Genomic DNA, 21,805 nt, shown 5'->3' on the forward strand with positions numbered 1-21,805 from the left:
TTGGGTGGGTCAGAGTGGGGAAAAAGAGAAAGCCTCAATGCTGTACAAGCATTGTTCGACAACAGCCAAAGCATTGGTGTGTTATCAACAGTTTTAGCCACAAATCCAAAACACAGCATGATATGGGTTGCTATGAAGAAGGTTAACTCCATCCCAGCCAGACCCAGTACTGTGATTATGGCCACAAGACTGCACAGTCTACCTACCCCCAGCTCTTTAGTCAGTGCTACTTCTGCCCTGCAGCTCTTGAGTCAAAAACTCTGAAGGCTCTTTAAAAGTTTAAGTTTCTAGGTATCAATGTTTACAAAAGGAAAAACTGGTCTTAAAGCACATTGTTAGGCTATGTGAAAGCTACTACATGGGCTTAGGGTATGGTAGGATGGAGAACATCCAACTTGTCAGTTCCTTGTGGTAACTGCATGCCTAGATGCTTTCATCCATCTCCCTTTCTCAGTACCTTGTAACAAAAGTGTGAGTAGCTATGTCCCAATTTAGTATGGAGTAGGAGTGCGCACATGGACAGTTACGATGGAGTAGTTTACAGCTGATGAGATTACACTCCGTCTTACTCCACAGTAATTTTTTTCCTGTGCCCGTGGTGGCATGAGACACCATATGTACTAATATAGTCATCCTGAAGTGTTTCACAAGCTTTGCGTGTATACAACCCAGGAGACATTCCATCAGTCAAGGAAGGGGTCTGGCTGCTGCGTAACCACGTGCTTAACAACAAGTATAAGCAGAGGAGAAGCTTTCCTTGTCAAAAGCGATTGCATGGAGCATTCTAGCTTATTTCTCCTGTATAGGCACTGAGGGGAAAAATGTGAGACAGGTAGATGAGAGGTGGAAAAGATGGATTTAGGAATATGGGCCTTGCCATATATTGAAGGCCTTAAAAAATAAAATTAAATAGATCTAATTTTTTTCCTCTGAGGAATTTTTATATTTTCTTTTCAACTTAAGGCAATTTGCTTTCTCGTTGTCAGCATGCTTTTGTAGCTGTGTTTATCTGGTTGAACAGTTCCACCAATTTGCAAGCCTTGTACTTCAACGTTTGGTGAACTGCTGGGTTCATCTCAGCCTCAGGCCCAGATCGTCTCCCGAGATAAGGGCCTTGGCATTTGGCTACCAAGTCCTCATTTTGAACTGTGCTTTGAGAGAAAAACATAAGCCCATACCAAAAGATGAAATTTCAAGTGTCTAAGAGGAGAATAGCGGCTGACACTCCCAGTCCTATGTCAGTACCTAATTTTAGGCATTGAAGTTTGGGACAGAATAGGTATTTAAAGTTCCTTCCTTTATTAGTTTCTTACTAACTAGAAGTGTTGTCTGCACTAAAAGTAGCGTGCGAACCACATTTTAGGCATATAACTCTCTTCATGTATTGTATGAGGTTCTTCTGTTAGACTTGGGTAAGATTCTGGTCCTGAGTTTATATTTCTTTCGCTCACCAGCAGTGACAAAAGCACTTTAACAAAAATCTCCCATTTTATAGGTTTAGCTAGAGTTCTGTGAAAAGGAGAGAGAGTCTGATTCTGACAGGTACTTATTGCTTGCATCTGCAAACCCCACAAAAAAGTTTCTCAGATTCTAGTCCATCCAGGCATTTTCAACTGAGTACATCTTTGCTGGAACCAGACTAATCTTAAATGTATCTTATATTGTTCCTGTCTACAGCCTTGGGAGAAGGTCTGAGTTCTCCAGCTAGCTGCAGAAATATGCAGTATACACGTCTCACCTTGCAAGTCAGAAATTTGGCTGAGATCGGTTAGCTGCTTGACAGTGCCTAGCCATCCTTTAGCATATATAAGCTTTTGCAGCATTGAGTTTCCATCCACATTTCTAGATGGAGGTCTTGTTGCCAAATACTAAGGCAGGAGTTCCTGTGGAAATATTCTGCGTGTGTTCAATTTACCTGTGTGACTATAAAGAGGGAAATGTTTGAAAACTAGTGCAGCTGCTATTTTAAGCCTGAGCGTGCTGCTAGCTTGTGAGACCCTGTGCTAATCCAAGCCTGGCATATTTGTCTCTGAGCAGGCTTTCAAATCAAGAAGCACTCCAAAGCTCTGGACATGGAAATATATATCATTCTATATTTATATGAAAGATTAGGATGTTCCATGTAGCTTTCTCAATATATGTAGCAATTTAGTCTTCAATATATGCTTGTCAGTGGCTTAAAAGAGTTCATGCTATCTGTCTTGTTTATTGGAAGTTCATAATGTCTTTCATGTTTTTCATTCTTTTCTGCAGCAATCTAGGCAGGAATCAGTGCAATTGTGTTGGTGAACACTCCACGCTAGATGATAACATACTGAGGTGGTCCTATCAGGTATGGCATCTTCTGTGTTGCTTGGCTCTCATATTGCTAGACAAGTCTATTCATTTTCCAGATTGGACTGAAGTGAGGAGTTAAGGGAAGAATAGCAGTGAGGAAGTTGAATAACAGCCTTTTTACCACATGTCCACAGCAATCCTGACCCTATTTCTTACATCAGGAACACTGGAGATAAGTTCTGTCTATACCTGAGTGATCTTAGTATCTCTTGAAGTTTCTAATGACTATATAGCTTTTGGCAACCTAGGATTTGTCATATTCCATCAGAGAAATGATCCATCCTGTCCAGCAACCTGACACGTGATTTAGAAGAGGGAAACTTTCTGTTAAGACAAAGGCAGTTGTGCTGGAATTTCTTTCAAAAATGACAGGGAGGCAATAAGCATGACATTTCACTGCCTTGCTAAGCTTGCTGCTTTTTCAAAGAAAATTATGGTAAATCAGTGTAGCTTTCTCATAGCTACAAGGAGTTTCCAATTATTGTGTAAGATTTCATTAAATTACTGTCTTTGTTCTGGATTACAGAATTTGATTATTGTGGTTTATTAGGGATGGGGATAATCTCAGTTCACTTTAAGCCCTGACGAATTGCATATATATTACACTGTCTACCTGATAATACTCATCTGATTAAATGGTTGTCTATTCAGGATGCTTGGGAAAAACTGCTGGAGTCTGAGAGATATGATCAAAAGGATGACTTCACTGTCGTTCTTCAGCCTTCTCTTCAAGAAAGAAATCTGCTGCTCAGACCGGTGAGTAAACTCGAGTTGCTCCATTCTTCCTGGACTGTATCTGCTGAGGTTGAGTGCAATATTCAGCTGGCTCTTTCCTGTCTAGGCTGTGTGTAATGCCAGAAGACAAGGGTAGCCAGGCACATGCAGAACACACCTCAGGATTAGACACAGAGTTCCTGAGAGTGGAGCTTGCTTCAAACAGTGTCAGTCAGAGATCTTGTGTTTTTTGAATGCTGTGTTCCTTGGAGAAATCCAGTCATGGCACCTCTGTAGACTAGGTCACAAGTGTCTGGAAACTGTCAGTGCTGCTAAATTTTCCATATCTTTGCAGTCATCAGCTCATTCATCCCTGATTATGCTCATGTGTGTTTGGAAACAAAGGCAAAAAGAGGGTAACAAGAAGTATTTAAAAATGAGTAGGGGGAAAAAGATAAAGGTTTTTGTAAACTCTGTTGGAAAGTAGAATTACCTCCCTGCAATGAGATTAATGCAGTCTGCGAACCTGGGAATGAATTTTGTCCAGATCTTGTATTTGGTATAGCCAGTGGGGAATGAATATAGGTAGGGTTGCCTGGGATGTCAGACATGATTTTGCCACAGGTGATCTATAAAGGGAAGTTCAAATGTCAAGGTTGTCTGAGACCTGGCAATGAAGAGAAAAACATTACTTACTAGATAATGGTTCACTCAGAGCAAGGTATCAAAATCCAACACATAACATTAGGTGGTTATTTGTAAAATAGGTTGGTGGTAAGTCACGGTCTGGTTCCTGGGCATCATTAACAGCTGAATCTGTGGTAATTCCATTGCTCCCCTCAGCTCAGTATCATAATAAAATGGACTGGGAGAAGAAATTTGTCTTCCAGGAAGGTTGGGGTCTGCTGTGTTGCGAAATCTTCCTTTGCTGCTGGGTCTTCTTATGCCAGGCTTGCTTTGTCAATGGTTGGCCCATACGCAAATGGCAGACTTTTAACTTTCATTGCATTGCTTTTTCTCTTAGTAAATTGCTCTGTTGTTGCCTTAAATGCCATCTTATGTCATAGGTGGATTCTTTATTTCTTCTGGTTTGTGGTACACCCGCAAGGCCACCATGTGCAACCTTCCAAACTCGTCCAACAGTCACTTTCATTTAAAAATAAGCATGATCTCTTAAGACAAATTCCGCACACTTCCACTTTTTAAATGCATGTAAGTGTTAGCTAGAAGAAGTGTTGTTTATTCCAAATCATTCATGTGATCACATCTGCATGTTTCCCTGATCTCCTATATGTCACTATTGTGATCCTGCTTTGCTGTTGCTCTGGTCTTCTTGTCCTCTTGGTGTGCGGTCCCTTCACTGCTACCTTACAGCAGTAGGTACAGCAATCACTTAGAACAGCATCTGTTCTCTCTTGACACACCAGCAGTAACTGAGATCAGCAACAAGTGGCTTAATGAGAGTACCAGAGATTGATATTCTTGTGGATATGAATATTATTTTATAGAATGAGGCCTTTTGTGGCTGAATGTCTCATCTTTTCATACTCTTAAGTGTTTTATCGTGGTCAAAATGCTTTCTCTTTCAGGGCAGGGATGGTTTCATTACCACATCAAAGACACAAGTGGAAACTCTGGAAGAAGATTATACTTTCATGGCTGTGGGCCTCTGGAACAACATGGTGAGCAGTACCACAGACACTGTTGCTTACTGGACTTAGTACGGGTGCCTGGTAGCAACTCCACACTAGCCAGACTGAGTAGCAAGGAGGGAGGGGAAGGAAGAATATAGGAAAGAAACATCCCATGACTGCTATCCTCAGCTGTGCAGAGAGACTGCTCTCAAATAATGCTAAATGCCCTACGCTCCCAAGACAAATCTCTTGCTGTTCTGTAGCTGCTACTTACTATCAAGAGCTTTTTAGAAAAGGTTTCCAAAGTAGCTCTTTGGGAAGTCTCAGGGAGTAAATGAGCTGTGACAGACCCTTCTTTTGCTAGTCTCACCTCTGTGACAGAGCGGCACAGTGACAACTGAGGCTCGTCCTAACCTGAGATTGTAGCAATTATACTCTTCTCTCTCCTCTGTCCTGTATCCATCCCCCTCTTTACTAATGAGTCTCATAAGGTTGTCTCCTCCTTAACCATCATCCTTCTGCTGCTGTTGCTCATACTAAAAAGGTGACAGACAGCCCTGAGGAGCTCCTATTACTTCCTCAAGAGCTGGATGTCCTACCCAGCTGAGGAAAGCCACAAATGGTGTCTTCTAATGGGAGGGAGAGGGTGTCTGAGAGAAATATGGACTCTCCAACCCACTCAAGCTTGAACATGATGACCAGTTCTGTAGGAGGCTGTTTCCTTCTGCAGGCTTGAGCTGCCAACACACAGCATTTGTGTGTGTGACTGAGTGGATGCACGTACAGCTGGAAGGGTTTGCATTTTAAAATCGATGATGGGGGCAAGTGAAAAAACGGGAGTTGCTTTTCAATGTGAATGAGACAAAAAAGCAGGCCCATGGTTTTGGGCTCAGCAGAGCAAAGTAGGACATTACTGCTTAGTGCATATTATGTTTGGATATGCCCTCAGTGGTTTTGGATAGGATGTTGATTTTACTATTCCTTCTGACTTAGAAACTTCCAAAGTTTTCTGCTTTTTTTTTCTAATATCCTTCTTATAACACATATAATCTTTTTGTAAATTAAAAAAATCTGCAATAGCCAATTAAGTTAAAGATAAACGAGCAAAAAAAGTAAGTCTTTTTGCAGTCCACATGTTAATAAGATTTTCATTTGAGAGCACCTACTATTCCTGTGTCTGTCCGAATTACCCTAAGCATGAAGGAAAAAAAGTCTATACTGCAACTGCCTTTTAGTAAACCACATTTGTAAATAAACCCATGCAGATTGGCGTGTTCTTGTTTCCTTTTATGCTAATTCTGGCAGTAGTAATGCTGTTGTAGCTCTGATCATTTAAAGAAGCAGGATTTGCAGGAAGAGGCTTTTATTCAACCAAATGATGTAGCTAGAAAAATCCTACAGTCACTCTAATAAAAGATGTTATCTTTTAGTTAAAGTTAGTAGGACTTTAGTTAGTTAGTAGGAGCCAAAGAGTTAAAAATTGATCAGCTGTTGAAGCTCTAACCTTGGAACCTACGTGCTGCATCCAGTTATCTCCTTTGCTGTTATCTGTGATATTCCTTGTGATGCTGTTATCTGTGATATTCCTTGTGATGATGTCAAAGTTCCTACCTCAGTTCTTCTATCGTAAAATAGATGCCATGATAAGTTGCATGTTGTCTTCTTTATTGTTGTTTTGCCTTGGCCCCACTAGGCAATTAGTTTCACTCGTCGAATGAGCAAAGTAGACACTGAAAGTCAGATTCCTGAAGTGTGAATTAAACATTCTCTCTGTTTCTGGCAGTTCTCTGTTAAGAAACTGAGTGAGTTACTTTAACTGTCCAGTTCTCAGTGTCCCCACCACTGTTGGAGATATTTACCTAGATCACACAATTACCATCACTTAAACATGATCTGTAAGACACTAGAAAACAGTGGCATATCCTCCTCAGATACTAACCATTATAAATATTCAAACTAGTCAGGAGCAAGCCACACAAAGTATGAACATCCAATTTGCTGTGAAAAGTGGCCCTTTACATCTGCTTAGCACGGTTTTTCAATCAGCAATTTTTTGAAATGAAATGCTGAATATTCTTTTAGCTAGTGCAGAAAATGAATGCTTTGGACTGGAGAGGGACCACAGTGCTGCCAGTTTGCCAGCCCATTTTGTGCCTTTCTAGCAGGAATTGTTTGGGTCCAACTGAACCAAACTTGTCAGAATCTGAGATCCATCTAACTGTGGCAATAGATCAGCCTGAACTAATATGTTTTCTAGGGCTTATCAGTTGGAAACTGACCTCCAGCTTTGAGTAATGTCCTCCTCCTTTATCAGATTCTGCAATTAGCAGAATTCATGTGCTTCTAATGGGCTTCACTTTCTTTTTTTTCCAAGTCTAGACTATAGCTCCCCCCCCCCCCCCCGGCTTCTTACTGTCCGGCTTTTTAGATTTCAGTTTATGCAGAATGCCAATACTAGGCATCTTGATTATTTTTTACAAGGAGTTGTGATGGTATCATCCCCATTCTGAAACAGCTACATTGCCTCCTTCAAATCCAGGCTCTGTAGAAGGGGATTTCTCTTTTGAAGTTTAATAACTCATGCAAACATACTCAATTAACCCAGCACTGATTTCTCTTTCCTGCCCTCTCAAATTCTTACACTTAGCTTGCAACAAATTCTTTCTGTCCCTCCAGAGGTTATTTTTTTTTCTTTACAGCTTCTGCCAGCAGAAGAGCCTTCGTCTTTCCCTCTGCTTCATTTTACTGTCCATGTTTTCCCCTTTTCTGCACAGACTTTATTTTGCCTCCTGGTCTCTGTCCTTGAGCGTCCCATTCTTTGGTGTGTTACTCTATTCTTGTCACTTTAACTGCTAGGAGCATTTTGTGGAAAAAGCAGAGGTGGAAAACTATAAGCAAAAGGAAGTGGTACTTTTGAGGATGGCTGTGTTAGGGCCAGTTACTCAGTCTCAGGCAGCGAGCATGCTGGGGAGCCACCAGAACCAGAGAATTGTCATAAAGGAGACAAATACCAACTTTACTTTATTTCAGTGTTTTTCCTCAGTGTGAGGTGGTTCCTCTAGCGAAGGGACAGCCTAGATGATCTGGAGGAAGAACAAAATGTAGCAAAACCACATCTTGCTACTGGTTCGAAGGGAGACTACAGGAATGGTAGTATTCCCTTTACAACCCCTTTTCCCCTCTGTTTTCCCGCCTCCTCTTTGATTTAGTGGAATTTTCTTAGTACAGCTGCCAATCATCAGAAAGGCACCTCTCTGGGTAGATTCCTTGTCTGCCTGTGATGGTATACTGCCGTGATGTAAAAGCAGATGATATGAAATATGCTTTCAGCATAAAAAGCACTGGCACATGTCCTCAGCCGGTAAAGGTCACTCTAGTTCTACTGGGCAGTCCAGCTAATGGTCTATGCTGACTGCTTTAAAACCAAACCAACCCAACCCACAATGCAGTATTGGGAACTGATAGGAAATCAAGATCATGACTTGTCGAGCAGTAAACACAGCAGAATGAGGAGGTGCCCGAGAACCACATACAGAGAGTTTCCTTCCTTCTGCTGTCTGCCAGGCTGGCCTTACCTTGTTTTGAGGCTTGGTACCAACCTCTTTCTTGGAATGATTACCTGCTTATTGGCCAAAGGGCAAAACCTTGAAAATCTAGTGGCAATTGGCAGTTGGACTGCACTTCAGTCTGGCTGAGAAGAAGCTGAGCTAGCAGGTGCTAAGGACTTGTCCTAGGCATGGCTGGATATTTTACCAGAACGTTTCTAGCTATCTAGGAGCAATGCTATTCATACACTAAGCACATCAGAGAATGGTCAGCAAAATGATATTGGGTAGCTAGGAAAAGCTGAGAGAGGTTGGCTGTTTACTTGTACAGCTTTGATGTTTACCACAGAGAGCCTGATTGATTGATTAATTTTGGCAAATGCCTACATTTTTACCTCTGGAAATATATTCAGGGGCAAAGCTCCTTTCATGTGTGTAAAGAACTTAGACAACAAGCTCTCACTCTTGTGTTTGGCATTCTTTTGTGTAACAGGAAAGACCACAAAAAAACTATCCTGCAACTAAGAGGGAAGCTGAAACCAGGCAAGAACCCGAATAGGAACAGCGCCGCAGGAGGCTGCCTGTGCCTCTCTTCTGCGTTCAGGGGTTTACACTGACTTAGAAACTGCTGCAGTACCAGAGGAGACCCGTATGCTAACCAGCCTGCACGACAGATGTGCTAGAATTCAGGGGAGATTTTGGCTGACCACAATGCAGACTTGGTGCCCAATTTCCTGACCAGGACCTTGCAGCTCTGCTGCATGGGAGCTGTCAGTCTTTGCTGGGAGAACAGTGTCTCTGAGCCGTCTGGAATGAGTTGCCTCCTGGAGGAATCTGTTCTTATCACCCAACTCCCAACAATATACAAGTGTCTAATACTTGTTTTAAATTCATTCCTAGCCAAGAAATACCACTGTTGTCCCATGTTCTGTGGGATCATTCTGTGCTGGAAGAAGAATATTTTCTTTTTAAAAATGTCATTAAATAGCTACTTTGTTTTGTCCTAGGAGGATGGGAAAGTACCAGCTCCCAATGTATCTTTTCTCTGAGCTTCATTATTTTGCATGTTTCAGGGACATTCCTTTATTCCTCTCTCTCTCAAAAAAGCACAGACTCTGATTCTTCAAATGCTTCTTTCAAAGAATATCTAGCTCTGTAAACCTCTTCTCTATTTCCCTGAATTTTCCCATTATTTTCATTGATGGAACAACCAGAACAGAATATAACATTCCTGCCCAGAATGTATCGGTGGCATCAAGCCTGTTATTGCCGTATTTTTCACTGCCTTCAATCCTGTTGCTTCTGTAGTCTGCTGCTTCTGGCAGCTGCTGCTGCTGGTGCAAACTGAGCAGACATTCACTGAGGAATCTAAACCAGTGGCCAACTTCTCTGGGTGTGATTGCAATTTAATTAGCACCCAGCAAGGTGCCTGGACAGGTGAAGTGATTCTTTGTGGTATTTACCACTTTGTGCTGTCAGTATTGAGTTTTGAATCATTCCATAATTTTTCATTAACAACAATCCCCTCTCCATCTTGTTAGAAAGCGGCCAGCAAATATAAATATTGTCAAGCCTCTGTGCAGAGTTGGAGTGCACCTTTTCACGTTGTCTAACGTGTATGAAAATGTAGATAAGGAAACAGTTCTGGAAGGTGGGATAAATTAGGAAGCTTTTAATTGCATCAGCTGCCAGAGGATTGGTGTGTGACCTTAATGTGTTATATTCCATGTTTCTGACTTTGCTGCAAAATGAATTTGCAGCAGAGGGAGTACATAAAGATAATGCTCATAAGACAGAAGGAAAAAAGTTAATGCAACATGAATGTATCACCAAATGGAAGGTTTTTAGTTTTCCATTTGTAATTAGGGCTTTTTTACTTTCTGCTTCTGAGGTAAAGCGATGTGGACTTACCCAAGCCTTCAGTGTATAATCTTAGTCAAAGCTGCATTTTCCAAGGAGTTTCAGTAATACCATTTTTCCTTCAAAGTTTCAATCTACTCAGAGTTGCTTTTCCTCCCACACAAAAGTCTTCAGTTTCTTATACTTTTATATGAAAACTGTAAAATGTAGAAAGCTGAAGAAAGGTCTCCCAAGTGTGCCTTTCTCAAATGTTCAAGAACATGTTTCACAGCCTGGGAGAAGACAAAAAACGTGTGGATGAAGCCTGGGAGGATGGACAGACTGCTGCAGACTTGTTACCTGGCAGTGGAGCTGTGGCAACCCACCTTTTGCTTTCTCATACTCAGCCCAGCTGGGAAGTAAAACTGGCTTGCAAATCTCAGCAAAGTTTAAACTGCATACCATAAGGGGGGAAAACTAATCATGAGGGTGGTTTAAGCTATGCTCTTCTAGAGCATCTCCACAGTTACTGTGGTTGACCTGATAAATAGCGACTTGATTGCAAACAGTTGAACACTGTGGTATGAGATCAGTGCCTTGTGGGAAAAACACTTACAGGGTCGGCATTCCCAAGAGCAGAGTTAATGTGTGGATGCTTGTTTTAATGATGATGGGATGACAGTCTGATCATGTGAGAGGCCTTGTTTTCAGTTCCTTGCTTTTGTAGGTATATATGTGGTATGTTCTAGATAGATAAATATTTATCATAAGCAAAAAAAGTTTTTAAATATATACATGGACCTGATGGAAAACTCCAGGCAGTAGAGCCTTTGCGTTGCTGCTGCTCTCCCTTCCCTCCCACACACGGCATGTGTACAATCCCTCTGTTCTTTCCCTTTCCAGATGGAGCCAGTTGGATGGAAGCAGCCTTATGATTTCACAAAAATGCCTCAGATCCGGTGTCCATCTCAGGTAAAAGGGTTTCCTTATTACTGTGAGATTTTATTTACTTTTTCCAGAATTTCCAAATTTTCAAATACTGTTGTCATCTTCTGAAGTTCTTGGGAATGTGCTCTTACCCAAGATACTGCACTGTTAAAAATTCAGTGTTCTTAAAGTTCATTGACACAGACTCTTTATCCTATAAAGATGAAACTCTGAAAACAAGAACTTTTGACAAAATTTAGTTAAATCTTACTGTGTCAGATTTTTTTTATTCAAAATATAACTAGCTATTCTGAATTTATTAATTGCGGGTATCAGGGGTCTATTATCAGTATTAAAATCTGTGTCAGCAATAAAATTGCAGCCATCTATTTTATATAATTTAGCTTTTCTGTGATTTGACTCTGTCTGCTGTCAGGGTTAACTATTTTAGTCCCTGGAGCTGTCAATAGCCCAGTAGTATCTTCAGGGTCTGAGCATCTCTGGTTCAAAGAACAGGTTCTTGAATATTTTTGCATTTAAGCTCTGACTTCAATAATTTGATAGAGATAAAATAGTACTGGCATCCAAAAGCTTCACTGAACAGCAATTAAAGCATCAAAGAAATTGAATTATGTGTTTTGATGTTAGGTTTAAGGCAAGAGGTGGAGCTATGCCTAGAGCATACCAGGGCTTAATTTTCAGGTCTAACCTGGTTTACTTCACTAGTGCAATGTTCATTCAAAAATTAATACTGTAAAGATTTTCTTCTCTTGGAAAATCTAGCCAGAAGACTTTAACATCAGCTGACTGTATTTCCACTAGTGTTGGTAAATATACTCTCTTCGCTCTGCAGGAAAATCCATATTTGTTCACATATAGAAATAGTAACTACTCATCTTCCCTGGAGACATCAAACACGAAAGAAACATCTCAGGTATAGTAGGACTGTTTGCATCATATGGACTGAGTGTATTCCAGGGAGTGGGGCAGGTGGGTGAGAGTGTGTTGTAGCCTAATTAAACAACGCTATCTGGGAAAACTAAATACAGAGCCCCAGCTCTTTATTTCCATGCTTGACTAAATAGTTAGATGCTTAATAGCACATTTCCTCCTTGGTGGATTTTGTAGAATGTGATTTAAGGTAGATGTGTTCAGCCAGCCTAGACCAAGTCTTGCCTTCACTGTTAAGAACCTTTTTTAAACATCTGGATAACAATGTTAATTTCCCTGGGATAAGAAGCTAGTGAAAATGGGGCCATTTAGTCCTATCGTGGAGGAAACTAGATCAAATCAGCATGACACCACTATGTGGGTCTGATTTAATCTTGTTTATGCCACAGTAAAACTGAAAAACAATGGACTTTTCATTTTTCTTTTTTTGTGAGATAGTGCAGATTAGATGTGCAGAGATAAACAGCTGTGCTTTTTTTTTAGTCATGGTACTCTGATTCTGAGCAGAACTTGGTGCTCCCATGCAGCTACAGAAGGAGGTGATAATGCTCATTTTCATGCCCCAGAACACAGTGTCTAGACCACATCTGCACTCGAAATGGCCTATACGTCATTGGAAAAGCAATACACATTTCTCCTCTCATTTTAATATAATGCCATCTGTTTTGTGAGTTACTCAGGATGTACAGACCTCTGCATGGGGCAATGGTACCTACCACTCTGATTTTTGGTAGTAGTTATGGTGTAGGAGACAAGAAGCAACACTGTGTTATGTTTGTGGGTTGGTTTTGTTTGTTTGTTTTTTAATAAAAAAACCAAAATGGAGCAATGGGACAAGATACACAAGTATCTTTTCCTTAGGTGAGTTAGCCTACTTAAGGAGTTCTGTAGAGAGATCTGGAGCAAACACATGTCCTTGGGTCTTGTGTGATGGTCTGCTTTGGTATACTGACAGTCAGCCTTCACTAACAGTAGACCTTGGGGCTGCTTCTGTCAGTAGGCTGCAACCCAAAAGAGCCAGGAGGGCAAATCCCTGGCTGCATGTAGAGGGCTGCACACAGAGAAGGCAGGCTCATGGCCTGCTGACAAAGGTACGGTTTCACGCTGGGATATTCCAGGAATGTTCAAACAGTTTCTCGCAAAAAGATGCGAGCTCACCTAGCTTGGAGTATGGGCGCACAAAATGTTGCATAGCTGAAGGCAGCATGGCACAGAGTCTGAAATAACTGGCCCCACTGGTAGGCAAGAGCCGTGCTGCACTAATATGGCCACACAACTTCTGAGCAGACTGAGCTTGTGTCTGACTTCAAAGGGCAGTTGTAGGCATGGCCTGAGGACAGGCTGAGCTGGGTAGATGTATACAAAATATGTGGGAAATTCATTAATCTAAAGCTCTGAGACATAAATGGTTTATCATGACCAGAGTGTAGTGAGCCTGATGTGAAGTCTTCCCATGTCTGCCTTGCAGGAGAGGATTTACGGAACAAACATTCCCTGTTTTGATCGGGGTCCCTCTGATACAGTTCCAGTTTCAGGTACAGTCCTATGCAATTTTATTGTAGAGCTACTTCATTTGATGATAGAAGGGGAATTGGAACTCGGTTTAGTTAGGAATGGTACGCTTTTCCTTGAAGCAGTGCACTCTATTGACTGTGGCTTTTAAGATCCTTTTTGGAACAGCGTAAGTAGTTGTATAGCAAGATGCAAGTTCTCCCTCAAGGATGGTGAAAGCTTGTGCAACTGCATCTTCCATGTACAAAGAAAGAAGTGACAGTGGAAAAGACAGGAGGTAGTTGGGTACTTCAGCTGCAGGGGTGGTAAAACTGTGTATGTATGGAGTAGAGACTCTTGTCAGTGCAGCTTGGGGTGCAAAAAACCACGTGGAATCCTGTCACCGGGTGGGTTTTGTCTTCCCTCAGAAGCTGCGATGGTCCCAAAATTTCCACCCTGTGCTGGCACTGGAGCTGTGCCTGCTTTTCAGTCATTTCCACCAGTTAAAAGGAATCTGAGTAAGCACAGATGCAAGACCAAAATCTCACTGCCTCCCTTGTCGCTGTAGCTAATGCCCAGCTATAGTACCGAGAATAATTTCTGATTTGATGCCTGTCAGTATCTGTCATTCTGAGCTGATGCTGTCATGAATATTAAAATACTGGTTTTGCAATGCTTTATGCTTATTCTAAGGAAAATTTCTGATAACCATCACAATTTGAAGTTTTGTTTCTTTCCTCTTTCCCTTACGCTACCTTTACTTTTTTATTTATTAGTTCATAATTTGAAACCGGCAGACATTCGGGTGATTGCTGCCCTGGGAGATTCACTCACAGTAAGTAAATATCACTGGATAACCATCGTTAAAGCAAGTAATGAAAAAGCATTTCTGAATTTTTAACCTGAGAAATAGAATACGTACAGTTACACCCTATTGAGCCAAACACATTTTTCATGTATTCTTTTCCATACTCCACCTTAACTGACTGGTAATCAGATCATGAGTCTAATCTGAGTGCACAGTTCCCATTTAAAGTCCGCAAGAGTGCCACACAAGGAAGAACTGCAAGATTAGATTGTGCAGCAGCAAAACCAGCCTGCTAAAGTGGGCTTGCAACAATTGCTTTTCTTTACCGATTCTAGGCAGCTCCCAAGGTATTGGCCTCCAAAGCTATTAGTAAGCAGCGTAAATAGAAAGAACAAATTCTGCAGCTAATTGTGTGTATATGTATATATATATGATATGAGGTGTATATATATGATAAGGGACAGATATATGAAAATACCAAAGCCTTTAAAGCCATTGAGTGAAAGTGCAATAGATCGTCAGGTGTGTCAAGGGTAACTTATCTTGAGATTTTTTTTTTTTAATGCTATTCCTGGAACTACATAAACTCATTACCTCTAGGCTGGCTGTGATTCTCTAATCAGTGACGAATGCTTCACTGCTCATATCATAATTCATGTTTCTTATGTGTTCTGTGCTAATTACCACATTAAATCCTTGTAGTCTCCTTTCTTGGGGAAACTGGGGGAGGGAAGACATAAAATCACCGTACCACTTTTTAATGTGAGGAACATTATAATAAATTATTCATTCAGGACCATTGCTATCTTATTTATTCCTTATGTAAATTTAGAATTATATGAATATTTTGAACATTCTCAACCAATTTTTTCCCCACTTGATCTAATCAAGAAGTTGATAGAAGAGGGTAATTCACTGGAGCAGAGTTAAAATACCCTCAGTCTTTGATCCTCTTGAGACCAAGGATCTGTTATACTTTGGGAAGATGATGTAGCTTGCTTCATTAACATCCTCTTTAATTATTTTCACTAGGATCAGTCAGAGAACTAGTTACTGTAGCGATTCTTGTTTTCTGAAGGTGAACTCCTCTTCTTTTGTGCTTCCAGGCAGGTAATGGGGCAGCATCCAAACCCCATGATGTTCTGGATGTCCTGACTCAATACCGAGGTGTTTCTTGGAGGTGAGTCCCCGTAACTCCCCCCCAATGGGAGGGAACCCGTTTTCTTGGGTTTTGATATGTATAATTGTTTTTTGTAACAAATGGAGGCTTGTGGAGAGTGAATTTGACTTTACATTTTGCGTGGAGGCACACAGTTGTACTTCTATTCATGATAAATAAAATATTCAAGCTAGTGGCTATCTAGAGTATGATGTAGCATGGCTGGAATAGGCCTGGATACACAGATGATGGCGTCCTTGTTAAGATGGTCCCTTTCCCCTCTTACGGTTGTAGCTATTGCAAAGGGGACTTCTAGATCCCAGTGGCATTGCACCACTTGCGCATTCTGCATTGCTGTCCCTGTTCTTTCTATACCCTTTCTGCTCTTCCCCACTGTGGCCCGTGTCACCCATTTGTCTCATTTAAAATCAGTGGTCTATGAAAAGACAGAATGGGATCTTTTTTGTTGCTGCTGTTTCATACACAGTATCTATTTCCTTGACCCTTTCCTGGTATTGCTTACCTCATGCAGAACAGTTTATCGATTACGAGTCAGTACAGGCTATTACATATGCAGCATTTTGTTAGACAGGTCAAAAAGCCACACTGAAGAAAGGCAATCATGTTCACTTATTATTCTGCAACTGTATTATTTAACACAAAACCTGTCAGGCTGATTTTCCTGTTCATCATTTCTTATCCATCTGAAATACTGCAGCTCTGAAGAGGTTTAAACAGGTACTAGAGCACTTCAAAATACTCTATTCCAAATTAAAGGGATGCTATAGAGGTGTTGTAAGTCCAACTTTTTATATTTTGATCTTTAATAATATTCTACTGACATTTGGAGGGAAAAGTATGCTAGCATTCTCTACAGCATGAAGGAGGGTAAAAAGCACACAGACGTATGATGAATTTTACCAGTCTAGTAGTATTCTTCCAGTTGAGTGAGATGGGCGGGAAAGGTATTGCATATACTTATCACTGTGAAATATATGCTTTTAGAGCTTGTTGTTATGGATGCAAAGGATTTGTTAACTAAAAATGGAAGTAATAAGTATTTTAATAGGGACAACAATAGCAAAGATGGTAGCTTTTAAAAAGTCTCATTTCTTTCAGCTAGGTTTGAACTTATGTTAAAACGCATGAGAGAATTGAAAGGGCAGCTAGTGTACAGGGCTTTTAATATAATTATTATTATTATGACAGAATCTCTGTTTTTGTGACCCCATTGGTATGCACACAAAGAGCTTGCTTTGACTTAGTACAACCACCAGAGAACGTGCTGCGTACATGTGTAGAAACCCCATAAGGGGGAGCTGCCTTACCAAGTCCATCATATCTTGGAACATTTTTTCCTTCTTCTTTCTTTTTAACAGTGTTGGAGGAAATGAAAACATAAGCACAGTCACGACACTAGCAAGTAAGTGCCTTTTTCTGTAAACTTGATCAATACCTGGAGCTGTTTATTAAAACAGCCATTATTATAAAAGAAGACATGAAGAAAGCTTTACAATTTGTAGCATGACAGAACCAATCCCTTTGTATTCAATGTCCAGTGCCAAGTAAAAGTTGCATAACAACGAGGCTGTAATTTGCTGTGCATGACTTAACTATGTATTTTGTAATTCCTAGGGGTTTCTTGTTTCAGTATTCTTCTGTTGGTTATAGTTCTGTCCAAAATGTGTTGGGGGTAGATGAATCAAAGATCTTAGATCATAGCCTAAAGAAACTATTTTGACTGTATGGGAAAGTTGTTTTAAGCGGGAGCAGTATCATGTTACAAGATCAGATTTTACATGCTTTTTAGAGGTCAGGGCATTTTAGATCTGGGGTGTTTGTAAGGCTGGTTTGTAACCTGAGATCTAGAAGGGAATCTTAGGTCTTTGGGATTAATACATCTGGGGAAATCAGGCTAAAGGATTTGATTCCAACCCATCTGCAGTTGTATGACGGCATGAGAGTCTCCTGCCTGAGCATAGGGTTACTCAGCCTCACTTACCAGGCAAAATGGCATTGCTAGCCAAGATGATCACGTTAGGTCATGAGATATCTGAATTCATGAAATTCAGAAATCTTGAAGGCAAGGAAGTAGTTGTATGATGACAAATCTCCACGTTTATCATACTTAAAGGTTAATTTTTTTATAGGTATCTCTTAAAGCTTTTTAATGGTCTTTTACTAAGGTCTAATCTTTATAACCTCATTTCTTACCTGCTGAAGTAAGCAACATTTTACGGTGCTGTCTTTTTCTGCAGACATTCTTCGTGAGTTCAACCCATCCCTGATAGGGTATTCCATTGGCATTGGAAAGGAGACTACAAATAATGCTGCACTCAACCAAGCTGTGGCAGGGGATCGTGCAGAGTAAGAGGAAAAGTCTTTTTATTTTAATAGAAAGTTGATTTTTCTTTAAAACTCAGTTCTAGCTAAAATAGGCCTGAACCCTGGACTTTGGCAGGAGTGCAATAAGGCTCATAGGCAAGCCCAAATATATTTCTTTAGCTCACCTGTAGCGTGAAGGCCAAGAAATGTGATGGGGACTTTGCACTGTTTCTAGTCTATGTCAAATAAATGAGCAGCAAAAGCAATGCTTTCTCGAGCATTTTCAACCAAGAAGCACAAAGCACTTTACAAGCCCTGGTCGGAAAGCTTCCCATCCCTATTGTGAGACAGAGAAAAAAAAAAAATCCCCATTTTATAGGAGGTATATTCGAACCCTCTTGTCAGTAGGACCAAGAGTTCATCTAGAGAAACTAAGACAGAGAAAATTGTGAATTGCTTATGGTCAGTCTGTGGCAGAGCCGGGAATTACCTAGAGACCACTATGCTCAGTCTTCAGTGAAATTCATATCATACCTTTCTCTCTTGGGAGCACTTCTTATGAGACATGCATCAGTGGCTTGAGGCCGTGTAATAACATTAATATAAGCATGGATGCTTCAGTGATACATGTATCAATAGCATCTGTCTGATGTTGGGAAGAAACAAAGTACATTATTTTGTGGTAGCACAGTGTATTTTCTATATAGTTTGTAAAAGTGTAACTATGCAGCGTTTGCAAAGTTGTCAAGTGCCTGTTGGATGCTAATTGTTTTCTCACTTTTTTTCCCATCACTGTTTCAAAATACAGCCTTTTTTAGGTATCATACCTCTCATTCAATGAAAACTGGATTTTCCCAGGTTTTTTTAGCCATTATGTGAGGAATGTCCATTCATCAGCTTTCCTCTTTGCCCTGCTGCCTATGCAGGGTTCCTTTTTAATTTTTATTATTTTACTTCTACGATTTTATTTTTCTTTTCTTTTTAGGGATGTTCCTGCACAGGTTAGAAGACTGGTGGACCGAATGAAGAATGATACTGTGAGTTTGATATGTCATTAATATCTTTAGAAAGATGAAGTTATGTGGCATCATTAGTTTCTAACAGACCAACAGCAGATGCCAAACATTAAAGCTATCGGTACAGCAGTGTACTGTGTAATATTCCCCAGTGCAGAGTGTGAGTCAGTACAAAATAATCTATAGTTTTGTCTTAAATGAATTCGTACCAGCATGTGATAGTTACTGTCAAACCCAGATAATTGTATTCTTCTTATCATTTTTACCACAAGTGGCGGGTAAATTCAGCGCTGTTGCTTCCCCTCCCAACCTACATCACCCTGTAAGATGACAGAACTTTTTATCTGCCAGGATTTTGCTGTGGTACTAGTAACTGTCTTGTAAGCACATGGTTTTGCCAGCAGTAATTATACGTGCTAGGATGTTGAGGGCAAGCTTTTCAAGTGGCAAATCATGTGGAGTGAACATGTGAAGTGAGGAGAGGACTTGTTTTCTTTAAAAACAACAGTCTCTTCTTTCACTTAGTCATCAGCTGATTTTTGACTTACACGTTTGTTGTTAGGAATTATTTGATTAATGGTCTGTAAAACATATTAGGCTGAGGATTGCTTGCATAATTTTCACCTCAACGACTGCTTTGTATGTTTGCTATTTGTAATTTGACAAATGTGCTATGCAATCAGTGACCTAAGTTACATGATATTATTTTGGCTTTCCAATTGTGCATTTGGAAAGCAGCCAAAAAGCCTTCAAGATAACTGTGTTATAGTATAAATACTCTGGTGAATACATATTGGCAAAAATATTTGCAGTACCTTCCTTTTTGGTTCACTTTCCCATAAACAAGATTTCACTGTGATGGCTGTATCTGAAATGAGATTAAAAGGGATAGCAGCTAACAATGAAGCGGTTGGATCGTTTTCATTCAAACCATTCGGGGTTTCTAAGTACTATTCTGTCATATTTATCAGCTTGGAAACATCACACAGCAGAAATGAATGCAAATACCTTTTATTTAACTGATAAACTTCTTTAATTAATAAACTTATTTCTAGCTAGAAAGAATGTTCATATATCATATAGGTCATATATCTTTGATTTAAGAGCTCCTTTTTTTCTTTTTAAAACACCTTTTTAGTGCAGGAGGAAAATTTTCCCCTCTTTTAATTTGGATAAGTACGTTTTGAGACCAAACTACTGAACAGTGTTTTTACCAGGTCGGATACGTTGCCTTCTGCCTTTGAAGATAGATGTTTTTAAACCACTTGAGGCTGATATACTATTGCTGCTTTTCTTGGTGTTTTGCACGGAAATTGAAGCATTAAGATATTGAGTACAATATCAGCTACACACGGTACTAAGCATATCTGAACTTTTCCTCAAAGCTAAGAAGGTGTGTGTTTACTGAAGAATAATTACTTTGCATTAGCTAGCCCTTTGCAAAATCCTTCCAGAGGAAAAAGTGCTATAATTTTTTACCTGTATTGTTAGATAGAGTTAATATTGCCCCTCTATTCTTTGCAGTTTTTCTCACAGCAAGACCAAAATGTATTGCCCTCCAGGGTTTTCCAGCAGGATAGCTGCATTATTTATGACACAGTAAAACATATACCGTCATTTTTGCAACGAAGATACATTCCTAGACCTGCAGGAGGAGTCACTCAGTGTATACACAAGATATTGCTAAGAAAAGCATACAGATGGATTTTGAGCAATAGTTTTCTGAAGCAAATAATTTTGCATGGTACTACTGATATTGTAAACCTTATTTAGATCTTAGTAGTTTCTACATCTTCAGTCATGACTACAAATTCATTTTTGTTGTGGATGCTTAGAGAACTATAGCCAGGTACCCTGAGAAATGTTAAATTTGTGTTTAGTATGTTGCCTGCCCCCTCCCCTCCTCTTTCTTTTTTTTTTTTGTTTTTAAATTAATAACTTTCATTCCATCTCCTTCTGTGTGCAGAGAATAAATTTACAGACTGACTGGAAGCTCATAACACTTTTCATAGGAGGAAATGACCTATGCAAATTCTGCAAGAATCCAGTAAGTCCCCTGCTGCCTGCAGCGTGAACTGGGCCAGCCTGGGCAGAGGGTCTCTATACATTGCAGTGGGTGAGAGGGCAGAACTCAGTGGGTGGGACCAAAATAAGGTAGGTCTTATTTGTGCAGCTCTGGAATGTAACTGTACTGAGACCTTCAGGTTGTTCAACCTGATGTCATGATAAACGAAGTTTTATCTTTAGAACACCTGTAAATTACATAACTGTGGCTACATTGTTTTGCTGTTAACTAAGATAACTTTCCATTATCTAGTCACTTTACCACCGGTAGATAAAAGGTCAAGGGTTTTTGCTCTTCTTTGCCTTGTGCACAGTCACACTCCTAAGTCTCACTCGGTGTTCTCTTACCAGTTTCAGTACTATGGGAATGATTCTACCCACAGCTCATGCTGATGCAATTATATATAATATATATTGTGTATATATATAATATATATACATACTGTATATAGCCTTTGGTATGTGTGAGTATAGAGAAGGTGAAAGGCTGTGGCAGACTCCTCACATAGTGATGAGTCTTACCTACTGACAAGCAGCAGAGCACATAATTTTAATTCTGCATGACTAATGTCAGATCAGGAAAAACAGCAAAGCGGCAAAATAAGATGGTTAAAACACAAGGAAGGAGCAAATTAACCATTCCTACCACCTTCTGCTCCTGACCCAGACACAAATGGGCAGTCGCTTATGAGTGTGGGTGGCAAGGAGATAGCACATCTGCATCCAAAGATCACAGTGATACTTCGTTTATGTTGCACAGCTACAAATAGTGCCAACCACAATGCTCTTGGTGAGCTGTGATTTAGGAAATGAATAAGGGAACTGAGCTGCCTAGTTTTGTAGAGTAGGCCAGTGGGGCTCTCAATGAACTTCTGCTTGAAATTAAATCAAAGAGAATTAAGGCTGAAAATAAGACAGACGTTTCTCATAGCGAAATTTGACTGTTGAATAGTTCCACAAGTGAAGAAATAAAAATTGGATTACTTGAAACAATT

General features: G+C 40.2%; 1 protein-coding gene across 1 annotated transcript in view; it reads left to right on the forward strand.

Annotated features, from left to right (window-relative positions):
* Positions 1-21,805, forward strand: part of PLB1 (phospholipase B1) — an 86,244-nt gene that overhangs the window by 14,109 nt on the left and 50,330 nt on the right. The window contains exons 12-23 of the mRNA XM_076335558.1: positions 2,254-2,332; positions 2,989-3,093; positions 4,641-4,733; positions 10,973-11,041; positions 11,850-11,930; positions 13,416-13,482; positions 14,215-14,273; positions 15,353-15,426; positions 16,785-16,828; positions 17,664-17,772; positions 18,716-18,767; positions 20,713-20,793. Of these exons, the coding sequence (XP_076191673.1) occupies positions 2,254-2,332; positions 2,989-3,093; positions 4,641-4,733; positions 10,973-11,041; positions 11,850-11,930; positions 13,416-13,482; positions 14,215-14,273; positions 15,353-15,426; positions 16,785-16,828; positions 17,664-17,772; positions 18,716-18,767; positions 20,713-20,793 (913 nt within the window). The remainder of the gene's footprint in view (positions 1-2,253; positions 2,333-2,988; positions 3,094-4,640; positions 4,734-10,972; positions 11,042-11,849; positions 11,931-13,415; positions 13,483-14,214; positions 14,274-15,352; positions 15,427-16,784; positions 16,829-17,663; positions 17,773-18,715; positions 18,768-20,712; positions 20,794-21,805) is intronic.

This window comes from Aptenodytes patagonicus, chromosome 3 (assembly GCF_965638725.1).
Source record: "Aptenodytes patagonicus chromosome 3, bAptPat1.pri.cur, whole genome shotgun sequence".
NCBI classification, from domain to species: domain Eukaryota; kingdom Metazoa; phylum Chordata; class Aves; order Sphenisciformes; family Spheniscidae; genus Aptenodytes; species Aptenodytes patagonicus.